We start from the raw sequence: 12,420 nt of genomic DNA, 5'->3' as shown, positions 1-12,420 counted from the left end.
TCCCTTTAATTACTCTTTTATCCCCTCCCCCAAAAAGATCAACTGTTGAGAGCTCTTCTAATGAAGTTTTGCCAATCTTGATCAGGCAGACTATGAAACAGCAAACTGAATCCAAAATGCCCAGACGGGCAAATAGTACCCTATCCCCTGGACCATTCTATCTATAATTTAAATGAACATCCTGCTAGAAAATTTACTGTGAAGTTCCTACAATGAGGGATCTGTGTCATAAATTTTCTGGGTTAACGGGTTCTGACCAGAAACTTACCACAGAAAAACTCAGCTGAGGATTGGCTGTCACTCCAAACTGGAAGCAATTAAACTCAATAAAAGATTGCCAATTAATATTTTACAATTCTACTTTTAAAGGAAACTGTCACTTGTAAAGCAAATGAATGTAGAAGTGCTGCTGGGAAATGACATGTTTTCATCTTTTGAAATTCAGTGTACTTTTCCTTAGTTTTGAACATATTTGTCATTAATCCTAATCTTCAAAACTCTTATTTGCAAGTCTTGGACAACCCCCTCTGAAATAAAAACCTTTCAGAAACAAATGCAGTCACTCCATTTCAGGCATTTTTAAAACCAACACTTTGGGTTTTTTCCCAAACTAGTACGGACAACATGACTTTGAATTAGCAACAAAACACCAAGAACATACCTAATCAAAACTGTTTAACTTCTATTTAATGCCTACGCTCCTCCTCTTGGATTGCTCTTAAATCACCTGTCTCTTGCATTGTTTATCTCTGCCTCTCTTCCAATAGCTCTGCACTCCTGTGACTCAGCCAGAGCAGCTGACAACATGACCCAGAACTCCTCAGCAGCAAAATGGATCAACTGAAAAGGTCATGCCAGCCAGCAAGAAAATGCACGGTACTGCAGACAGAGACTGTTTAATTAGTGCTTAAGATGTGCAACAGGCTTCAGAGTATTGCTTTGTCTTAGTGCAGGACAAAAATGTCTCCTTTTGGAAAAATGGGGAACTTTTACTTTTTTTTCAAAATAAAACCACTTTTCTGGCTTCATTAATATCTGTTCTTCCACATTATTCCCTGCCATGCACTCATGGGAAGAGAATAGCTCCAGATCAATGACCAATTTTCCATTTCTTCTCTCTCCACCTTCCCTCCCACTTCCTTTATTCCAAACCATCAAATTTACATAAGGCATTTTTATCAACAGTCTGACAAAAAAAATGTGCCTGCCTCAGATAGGTAATTTAATTTTTTTGCCTTCCTACAGAGCTGACAATATGAACTGGAAACACATAGAAGAGGAGAGCCTGGTCTACACAGACCATGAAGCTTTCTTCATCTAGTTATGTCAGTAGAAGGGGATGATACTGAAATAATTTCCTCCAGTGTGAACCATGGAGCCAAGCAAAAGTGATTTAAAATATGAAACAAATACTCAAAAATCATGCAAGTGTAATTAGAACTAAACCTAAATGTAATTCTGGGGAAGACATTGTGACTGCTTCCCTCCACAGGTCCAATGCTGCTAGGCGTCCCCAGAGAACAGGTAAGGCTGGACAGAGCCAGGAATTATCTGCTCTTTCCCCCAAAGTCCTGCAGAACAGCCCATCTAGTCCTGCACAACTTTCCTTGCACAATAAATTATTTTTCCCTCTGTTAGAAAGAGCTCAGTAGCTTGATATCTGATAATTAGATATCTATCCATGCTCTCTGCTGCCACATTTATAGCTGCATCTACAGATACTTCCACTTTCTCCAGCTAATTTCCATGTACATTAGCTTAATACAGATATCCATATGGCGGTTATCAAGCGCTTACTGAAAACCACCTAATTTCATGGTCATTTGGGTATCATCATCCCTGCTTAGAAGCAGAAGACAAACAGGGTCTCCCCCAAGTCCAAGTGCAGCTCAGCAAGCTTAAACCTTCTCTTCTAAGAACACTTATAACACCGAACTGTGCTTGATAGACAAAGAGCACAGTTATGTATCTTCCACCAGCTTCTGTGGCAGAGGAACTGACACACAAAACAACTCCTTTTTTCCATCCAGTTTTTCAGTAGTAATCTTCATATTCTACCAGCAACTCATTAGAGCCTCTGAACATCTGTCTTCAGAAAAGCATAAAAGATGTCAGACTACAAAAACAAATGCACTTTTCATCCAGGGTTTCTTAGTCTGTGAGTATCATCCATCACCAGGACTTTCTGACACTAGTGTGTTGGATAAAAAGAATATGCAGTGAGATACCTGTATAAAAAGGAATTATACGCATTCCAGGCAAACTCCATGCCTACTGTCTCAGACCATCTCTTTATTTTCAGTGATATTGGATGCCTTGCTTTGTTCCTCATGCAGAGCTGTAATTTCTCCTGAATTCTGACATGCAAAAAGTCTCCCAAGTGGTGTTTGGTATCCTCTCTTTGGCTCACAACTGGCTTCTAAAACTCTGAGCTTTGTAGACCTACTATAATAACTTTTTAATTGAATTTTCCTGCTGTAATAAGGACCGTACAAGATATACATTATCCTAGTACTTGAAATGAAATGAGAAAATTGCTAATAATGTAATTTAAAAATGGCACCAATTCTTTCACATTCTGAAGTTCATCTGATATCAAACAACTTGTGAAACCACAACCACTCAGCCAAACTTGAGTCTAAGATGCCCAGTGCAAGAGGAATGATATTTTAGGGCTGAAAGGGGCACATGCTGGAGAGGCATGCTGTGCCACAGCAGGCAGCAGAGAAACTATCCATGGAGGATGACAGTGGAAGGAATGGCTGAAATGCAGCAAGCACATTCACCATAACAAAAAGTGGCTCCAGTGAGGCCTGGGAGGTGGCATGGAGGACAGATCACTCACCACAGCCTGCTCTGCTGGCTCAGCAGGGACGGCCTCCTTTTCTGCAACAGCAGCAGCAGGGGTTTCCTCAACCTTAGGTTCCCCAGGTGGAGTTTCTTCAGCCTCAGTCTTCTGTTATTGATTTTTAAGTAGATAGTGGAAAAATTGTTGAGGAGCATATGATGTTGGGGAGGAAGAGGGAGAAAGGGAACTGTGCCTGGCACAGTGTTGCTTCAGGCTCAGTCTTGCCAGGCTTTGTCCCCAGTAAAAGACAGCATGAAAAGGGCATTTTCATAATCAATGTAAAATGAGCCAAGTCCTACATGCCTCCCTCACAAGGAAAGCTTCCTGAGTTATAGTGAGAGGTAATGGAAGTGGGGAAAGCACCCAGTTTGCTCAAAAATGCTCCAGAAAGTGCTGGCAAGGCCAGAAATTGAAATTGGCACCCATGTGTACCAACACTAGTCTTCAAACATGAGCTTTAAAAATTACCTCCTCCTCCCTGGTTCTGTCTATTATCAGACAATATACCCTCCTCCAGTGAGGGTAAGAAGGAATGAACAGAGAGTGAGACTCAAACAGTTTTTATTTGCACAATGACTGATTGAATACTAGCAATGAATTCTAGCAATCACCGCTGTTTTCTTATTAAAATGCATTTTCTCTTGAGCTCTTAATCACCTATGAGGCACTCATTTATCAACATACTATTGAGATTCCCACCCTTTTAAATTCTGGCCTCAGGTTGTTTTCCAACAAGAGGACCTATAAAATATCACCAGCCTTGCAACATGTTCAGTCTTGTAGCAAAACAGCTCACAGCAGAAGAGTGATCTCCAATAGAGACATTACTCTGCAAATACATGCATCTAACAAGAGGAGAGCTCCAAGCTGTGCTCAGCAGATTTGATTTATAAAGATGGCTGACTCAACCAGATTATCATAAGCCAAACTGATTAATTTGCCATTAACAAATTGCTCAGCATAATATGAAGCTCAAAAACAATTGCTTTGCAGATGATAACAGGTTGCTGGCTAGAATGTGATATCTCCAGTGATGAAGAGACAGCTTCTATGAAAGTCTTTAACATCTTAAAGACCTTCTCCTCCTGATATTTTTCAGGAAAAAAAACCAAACAAACCATAGCCTCTCAATTCTTTGCATATACTCCTTAAGCAGTCTGATTTTTAATGAAGTACGGAGAAGTCTGCCTATGCCTTCAGGAATTGGCACAGCATTAAGGAGCATTCACTCGTATATTATACAATACTTTGCAAAAATTTCTCTATGTGCATTAATGCACATTAATGACAACTCTAGAGAATTTCCTAAGAAATAGGACTGAAATGAGAAACATAAAGTACATTTATCCCAGGTAATGTGTTTCCTGACATTTAATGCTGGAAAATTCTTTGAGACTTACAAGTAACATAGAGCAGACTACATCGATGCGCTTTGAGTCGCTTGCTGAAAAGCATACTTCAGATGACTTACCACATTGCAGCTATGAGCAAAAATATTCTCATGATATGCACCAACCATCATGAGCACAAACACCACATTAAATAACATTAAGTATCACCCGGCTGCTATTAAGTAACTACAGCACTCACCCAGCAATGCTGTTATTCTCATCCTTGTCCCAGGCTAAGCAAAGACTGTAAGAGGAGCTAAGAAACTGCCCAGGTATGATCAATTCTGAGAAGATTGTGCCCTCCTTAGAAGTAGATTGTGCTCACTATTGATATGGAGGTGAGTCGATAAAATTACAGCAATTTTGGAGATCTGTAACAGCCATCACATACTATCAGGTCCTTGCTGTACACTGGACCTTAGTACTCATTCAAGTATTTTCATAAATGCAATAAACAACCAAACTGTTTGACTACACCTTTATAAAATAAACATACCTTACAATGTTCTGATTTTCTTTTCTTTTGCTCTGTGCTATCCTTGTGAAAAATTGTTTCAGTGAATATGGACTTACAACTACAATGATAACACCAGCTCTTCCAAATGGAAGACTTGCATAAGGTGGTGTGATTCAAAGGATAGAAAACAAACAAAAAAAAAAGTGAAAATATCTTTGCAAAAAGGCAAAATTTTACCCTTTTTTGGCAAGACATTTTAAAAGGAACTAAAAGCCACAACTTACCAAAGGCTCTTCCACATTTTCATTTGATTGCACTGTAAATGCAGAGATATCCTAAACATAGAAATGAAAAACAATAATGTAAAAATATTTGAGACAGTATATTTGCAGGTGTCCATCAAAGACCTGATTTTTTAATGGTTTATTCAGATAAAATCACTAAGTACATTTACATCGAATAAAGATGGCAAATAAATGGAATTAATATGATATTTATATTTATTTAGATTATCTGAGTACTATTAATACTAACACTATTATTTTTTCAATTTTATATTCAATGTTTCTAAACCAACATTTTTCACCTCACTAAAGGTAGTGAATACATGTGATTCACACCCTTCATTAAATACATGTGATTCACAAGGACTTAATTTAAGGTGCAATGCACTTCTAAGTTGAAGAACTCTGAATCCTAGATTACATATGGCTGTGCCTGCAGAGTACACCAGCTGTAAGGTACTTCCCTCTTGATCATGGGCTTTTATCTGAATAATAACTATAGCAATTACAAATACAAAATTTTACCCATACTAAGTAGAAAAATGGAGGTGTTTCCCAACATCTCGCTCACTCAAAACAATTAATTTGCAAAATACTGCTGGGCCAAATTATTTTCCTACCACAGAGGAGAGAGAAAATACGTATTTTCTCCAGATAAACATTTTGCCTTGATTATCATATCCTTGTGCTTTGCCCCTTCCATCTGGATCCTTTACTACACTAAATACCCTGGAACAAAACAGTTAATCATATGGAGAGATTCATTTCCACCCTCGTGTAAGCTGAGACTTTTTGGGTACTTTTAAAATTTGGTGTACAGGGTGTGCTGTGGTTGAGTCAGTCTCTAAGAGAATGCTGGAAAATAATGAGGCCCTAGGTAATCCACCTGAAATTTGGGATTTTAATACAGCCCGGTAATCTGAAAGCATAAACACGGTGTGTTTATGTGCTGTACCTCTGTAATGAGTACCACAGACTCACCATCAGCACCACAGCAGATAAATAACTTAGGTTAAACTTTGAGAGCAAAATGTATCTTAAGTGAAAATGAAGAAAAAAATAAAACCTACTACAAATTTACATACAGAGGTACTAAAAATAGTGTGCTTTACAGCATTTTGGGATTGTGAGAAAAATAATCCACAAAAGAGCACAATAAAACAGCTAGACTAGCCATTTTAGGAGAAAATAGTTGTCCTACCAAGGTAATCAGATTTTTTGCTTTAGACTCAGTTAGGCCAAGAGTCCTAAGGGTATTAGAATTTTTCCAGCAACATCTAAGAATTTCTGGCAACAGACAAGGTCTGGATTTGAGACAGAATGATGTCTCAATGCAGCTTGTCTGTAGAACAGATTTCCTGAATTTGTATAGCCAGTTCTAGTGCCTTTCCAATAGCACAGAAAAAAAATGATCTCAAAACTTGTTTATTTCTTACCTGTGCAAATCCATTAAATGCTATGGTGGATGCCTAAGTAGAAGTGAAGATCAGAACAAATTATCTTTTGTTTACTAAATCTGAACATGAGTTAAAACATTTTTATTTGCAAAATAAAAATGTAGGCCAGACATTAAAAAAAAAGGAACAAAAAAGAAAAAAGAGAAAAAAAAAAGAAGGGTAAGCCAGTAAGAAATTTTTACAACAGTGGTATTTGATAACAGACATCACAGGCTTAAAGAAAATGACAAAAAGAAAAAGCAGAGTACCTTAAATATTAAAAAAAAAAAAAAAAAAAAAAGACCAGGTGCATTTAAACATCTACAGATAAAACACAAAAGCTGCCAGACACAATGTGTCTTCACAATTCAATGCTTCATTCACCATTTTGAAATGCATTGTTTTCAGCCTGCTTGAAGGGCTGAAGGGCACCACACCATGAAGAGTTGCATGGCAATGTTTCAAAAAAAGAATAGCATGGACTTAGGAAGGAAACACACAAATGGAATGTTTTTAAACAACAAGCTTATGCATGGCCTAAGGAACTTTTTGTCTAGACTACACTACACACTGGGGTAGGTACCTCTTCTTTATCAGCCTCAATTTCCTGGTACAACAATCCATATCTCCGGTTAGCAATTTCATCTTCAGATAAATCTGAGTTGTTGGTCTCATTGTCTTTAGGACTAGTTGAACTCTCGGTGCTAGCATTTCTGGAATTTCCCATTTGAAACAGAGACAAGGGTCTAGCTATGTCCTTGCTCGGTCCAGGATTGCTAATGCCTGCCTGCTCCCCGGGCAGACCTTGTTTTACTAGCGCCTCCTGAATTACATGGCCTGTGCTTGCACCTACTTCCCCCCAGCTGTTATCAGCAGCTCCTAGGTCTTCTGTAGACCATTTATTACTAATGCCTAACCAAGCATTTTCCATGTTACCTTCCTCTGAGTTTTCCTGCTTGGGGAAAAAGGGCCAATTATCCAGTCCATTGGCTTGGCTATCTGACAGACTAGAAAAACCCCAGGAATCATTACTAACTGTTGGATCCCAGTTTGCCAGCCAGGGCTCTGTTTCCAAGGCTTCAGGGACACCACTGCTAATCACTTCAGTGACTGCTGTTGCTGTCCTATCTGTCACTAGGTCATCTGCATTATCTAGGCAAGGATTATCACAGCTTGTGCTGGCAGCATCAGCTGCCTTGGGCAGCAGTGTCCACTGTTCTTCAGCAGCAGCTTGATCTTTAGTACCAGTACTACCATTTGGGAGGTGGGAGATGCTATTATCTTCAGTTCCTTTACCAGACTCTTCTGCATTGAATAATTCAACATCACATAGATCACTTCCAGTATCTGGAGGGTACTTGCCTGTGTGGTCTAGGTCAACATGTGCCCTCATGTTAATACACTCCATGGATGTACTCTGTCCAGTACCACTGTCACTTTGATCTAAGGCCTCCTCAAATGTATTTTCATGGTCCTCATCCCAGATACCAAGGACTCTCTCAGGTTCAGAGCCAGTGCTTTCTATAGTCTTACAGTTGTACACCCCTATTTTGTCCCCACTTTCCAGCCCTGTGCTCAATGATGGTATTTCTCTATCCGTCTCCTCAATGACACTGACCTGTTTGAATTCTTCTTTTGTAGATTTCTCTAGGTTCTCGCCACTAGCTCTCCCAGTATCCCCATAATTATCTTCAAACTCATGTAAACCTTCTACTTCTGTGCTGACTAGAATTTCAAGATCTGATTTTGCTAAACCGTTATGAAATTCTGCCTCACTGCTTCCTTTGGTTTCATAGCCTTGCTCTTCCAGTTCCTCTGTATGTTCTACCTCCTTGTAGTTAGCTCCAGTCTCTACCTTTTCACTTGGCTTGACACCTGCCCACTCGTCTTCCTCATGCTCTTCCTCTGCCTTTTGCACATCACATGGGAGTGGTTCATCCAACAAGCTATCAGTTCCCAGGATGGGTGCCTCAAAACTGGTTACATTCTCTAAAGGCTGATTGGTCACCACATCTTTCCACACGACACTTTTGGCATCCAACTGGTCCTCCAGTGAAGTCCTCTGGTTTTCGCTTACAGAAGCTGGCCCTGGTGCAGCATCCTCCTGCTCACCTACTGCAGGCCAAACATTAGCAGGCAGAGTACCCGTGGATTCGCTTGAGGTTTGCTCTGCCCTGGGGAAAAGCAAAGAACTGCCTGCAGTAATTTCCTGGCTGATACTGGGTGTGCTAACATCTAGGCCCCAGCTGAGTGAACCTAGATCAGTTTGAGATCTGTTAGTATCTTCAGATGACCCACTGTTTGGGGTTTCCTCCATGATCAGGTTACACAGGGAAAGACTTTTTGAAGAATCAGGCTTTAAGCAGACAGAAAAGCAAAGAAAAAACACAAGATGAAAAAGATAAAGGCGGACTTGATGACAAAACACAACATCTATATTTTACAAGAGCAATTTAAATCTAAAGAATGAAATGACTAGATTAGGCAATTTTAGGAAAAGCTATGTGATTTGCAACATCTGAAGGCAATAAATTGTAATGCAAAAGAGCAGCACTGATACACAAAACCAGAAAACTATGCATTACACCACAATGATTAAAGAAGTCTCTAGAGTGGTTGTGATTTTGGAGGGAGGTTTGCTTACCGGCTGCACCAATTCGCTGCTTGTCTGTATAGAATGAAGTCATACACATAAAACACAGAAAAGAAGAACATGATTTACTTTGATACAGCAGCAGTTCATTAATTAGCAGCTCTCTAACCAGCTGCAGTTACCTATCAGAGTGGGGAAGGAGTGGCAGGTCCTTTCCCACCACTCCACCCAAGACTAATTCTAGGCCTGTGAATTTCAAACCTCTGAATTACATTATAAAAAAAGTTCTTCATGTATGTTGAAGATTGATCACCTCTTGCTTTCCCCTGTGAGTCACCAACATTTTTATTTCAAATGTTTAGCTATGAAGCACACCGGACTTTTTAATAAATCGAGCAAAGATGAAAACAATTTTAATACATAATAAATAAATACATAACACTAAAAAACTATAAATAAAACTGTGCAGAAAGAAGACATTAATAAAGCTATCTAATCTAAGTTTAGAGCAATACATGCTCAACGTTTCTGGTTTATTTCATGTGGTCCAGATATTTGCAGCCTTGAAATTTTGGCTAGCCTACATACATGACTGTTTTTATCAAGCCTTATTTAATCTCACTCAATAAAAGGACATACACATTTAATGTACATCATACGTGGAATGTGAAAAAAAACAGTGCTGTGTATCTGAATATGTTCACAGATTTCTGTACTGACTGAAGCTACAAAAGGTCAAACATGAACATATCAGGCTCCATGTCAAGTCAGCCCAGGAAACTCCATTACATATAGTCAAAAGAAAGCTCACAAAAATGGGTTGTTTTCTTCCTGCAGATCATTTATTGTGATTTGGCACCAGGAGGAAGAAGGAAGGATTCATTCAGTTTCCTATAGCAGTGTTTTCTTTTGGGAGTAACTCCAGTTCACTGCATTTCCCACAAAGACAAATTCTGTCTTTACTCCTGGTTTTGAGAAAATGGTTGTCCACTGAGTTAATGGACACCGCCAGGTATTTAAAACAAGTGACTTATATCTATTATTACCTTCTAATAGCTATACTTTGGGCATAATAAAAGCAACACACTTAGCTGTAGTGATTATGTATCTTTTAGCCTACATTTCTGACATCCTTTAGGTTTTGTAGGCTAAGAAACAGATTATTTTTTGTTGTTGTTAGTTTTAAAAGATACCGAGTGGCTTCATATACTTGAAAGAGTTTTTTCATGGTCTGTGAATTCTTTATCTTGGATTTTCGCAAAAGAATTGTAAATCTGAGTTTAAGTTACAAAATCAGAGGCACAGAAATACTATTATGCATGTCAGGCTTACCGTCCATAGATCCCATGGCAATGTCTAGAAAAAGTAGTGAAAAAAAGAGCTTGTCAGAAAAATACCATCCCTGTACACTATGTCCAGCATGCTACACAACAATGCTCATTAAACGAGGAGAACTTATTTATAAGCATGCTTATAGTACATACATATTTTATACATTAGCACATGTCCACGTGTGTGTGTGTGTCTGTACATATCTGCATAATACTTTTGGTTATAAAGGATGGGAAGTATGCAATGCATTGTGGTATTTTCCACTTCAAAGCACTTGTTGCTTTCCAGCAAACTCACATTGCTGTGTGCATGAGTAATGGCCAGGTTTGGAGCTGGGGACTGAGTGACTTTCAACAGGTATACGAGCCTCTGCAAGATGTCAGCCTTAAAGAGCTTACAAAGTTGGGGTTTTCTAGCCAGTTAAAAATGACAGAGCTATCTACTGAAAGTAGCCTTCCTCACAACGCTGACACTAGAAAGGAAAATGGCATACCATTTGTGAAAGGAAATAAGAAAGTTGACTAATAAGAAAGTTGACTAAGTTTCTTGTCCAGTCTGTTAATCAATGCTAGTGACCTCTCAACAGAAGAGCTAAACAGACAAATGAAAAAAAAAGCAGCAGACTTCATGCCAAATATTTATAGCCCACCACATGAGACGGAACTCTGCTGGTTCGTATCAAAGGAGAAGAGAACCAGACAGATTTAGAAAGGTCCCTTCTAATGCAGCCATAGAAACAGAAAAGCAGCTGAAGGAAGGACAGACCAGGGCTCACCTACGGTGGTTGGATCACCCTGGCAGAGCAGTGGAGGGAGGTAATTAATTAAATTAACAACAGACAAGTCATGCCAGGCCTTCCAAGGCATCATGCACAGATGACTACTCCTGTCTTCACATTCACACCTCAGCTGTTTGCTGAATGGAAAATATCCATGACTGAAGCAAAAACTATACACATATGGAAATACCATATAAGGCTCTCTTCTTAATCTCCCTACAAGCACAGGGCTCTGCAGCCACAGGTTTCATTCCCTCTATACTGCCATAGTAATGACCCTGTCAGCACCAGGGAAAACAAGACCCAGACTGCAGGGCTGTCTTCCCTTCTAAAATCACGGCGTTCTGACCCATCCCCAGCTCTTGTAGATGCGGGCCATTCTTTCTCATATGCCTTTGTTCTGCAGAAAGGTGAAAGGAGCGAGTAAAGGTGCTCAGTGAATTCTTCCTATGGCTCTAGATGAAAAGTTACTATGTAACTTTTTAAATATAAATTTTCTACAAAAATTATATTCTGTATTTTGTGGCATAGTTGAATATAAAATAACTGTTTTTCACCAAAGTAATAAACTTTTCTACAGTCTGTACAACATGGTGTCAGAACAAATATGTTCTGTCATAAAAGTATCTTTTGTTTAATGATCTCACTACTCTAATCAGCATTATTATAAAACAAGCTGAAGGAGTAGTTAGCAAAGTCCCACTTAGTCTTTTCTGTAACTGCTGAATGCTATGGAATGTCATTTGCCTTCCCCTTCCTTTTCTCTGTTTAAAGGGAGAAAAAGCATAACAAGTAAAACGCACAAAGCTTTTGCTAGAATGGAAAACTTCTCGTAGCAAATCTCAATAAGAAAATTCAGCTAATGTTCAGAGTGTTGACAGTACATTCTTTTTCTGACAGCACATACCTTGTCAGAGATCACTACAGATCTCATTACATAACTAGGGCTTCACACTGAATAAGAAATTAACTGAGGTAGAGATCAGCAGAGAATCAGGACCATCTCAGCCTTAAAGCTTCTTGTCTTCTCACTCCTTTCCAGTGCTGCATTTCTGAACAGCTGATAAGTCTTCTCATGTCTCACAGAACAAGCCAGATTAATGATAGGTCTTGCTAACAGTGTATTAACATCGTTTCTTTATGTACAAAACAGGAATACAGACATGCTGGCCATGAGATCTCCCCTACTTTGCTACCTGCCCTCTGGGTAGTGAGGGTGAATTCTACATTTTAAAATAGCATATCCTGCAGGATAAGCCAATGAATATCAGCAACTTGATATATTAGCATTTTCTTTTTTT

The 12,420-nt window shown here is 39.0% G+C and overlaps 1 protein-coding gene across 3 annotated transcripts in view; it reads right to left on the bottom strand.

Moving 5' to 3' along the window:
• Positions 1–12,420, bottom strand: part of AMPH (amphiphysin) — a 124,582-nt gene that overhangs the window by 15,463 nt on the left and 96,699 nt on the right. Inside the window, exons 13-18 of one of the 3 annotated variants that reach the window (XM_058041643.1) lie at positions 10,342–10,365; positions 9,061–9,084; positions 8,272–8,772; positions 6,417–6,449; positions 4,981–5,031; positions 2,846–2,956 (exon numbers count right to left, since the gene is read on the bottom strand). In XM_058041643.1, the coding sequence (XP_057897626.1) occupies positions 2,846–2,956; positions 4,981–5,031; positions 6,417–6,449; positions 8,272–8,772; positions 9,061–9,084; positions 10,342–10,365 (744 nt within the window). The remainder of the gene's footprint in view (positions 1–2,845; positions 2,957–4,980; positions 5,032–6,416; positions 6,450–8,271; positions 8,773–9,060; positions 9,085–10,341; positions 10,366–12,420) is intronic. The other 2 variants (XM_058041626.1, XM_058041635.1) reach the window with 2 other exon arrangements.

Source organism: Melospiza georgiana, chromosome 1, assembly GCF_028018845.1.
Source record: "Melospiza georgiana isolate bMelGeo1 chromosome 1, bMelGeo1.pri, whole genome shotgun sequence".
Taxonomy (NCBI): domain Eukaryota; kingdom Metazoa; phylum Chordata; class Aves; order Passeriformes; family Passerellidae; genus Melospiza; species Melospiza georgiana.
Note: the sequence above shows the minus strand (reverse complement) of the source record. Positions and strands in the feature narration are given on the sequence as shown.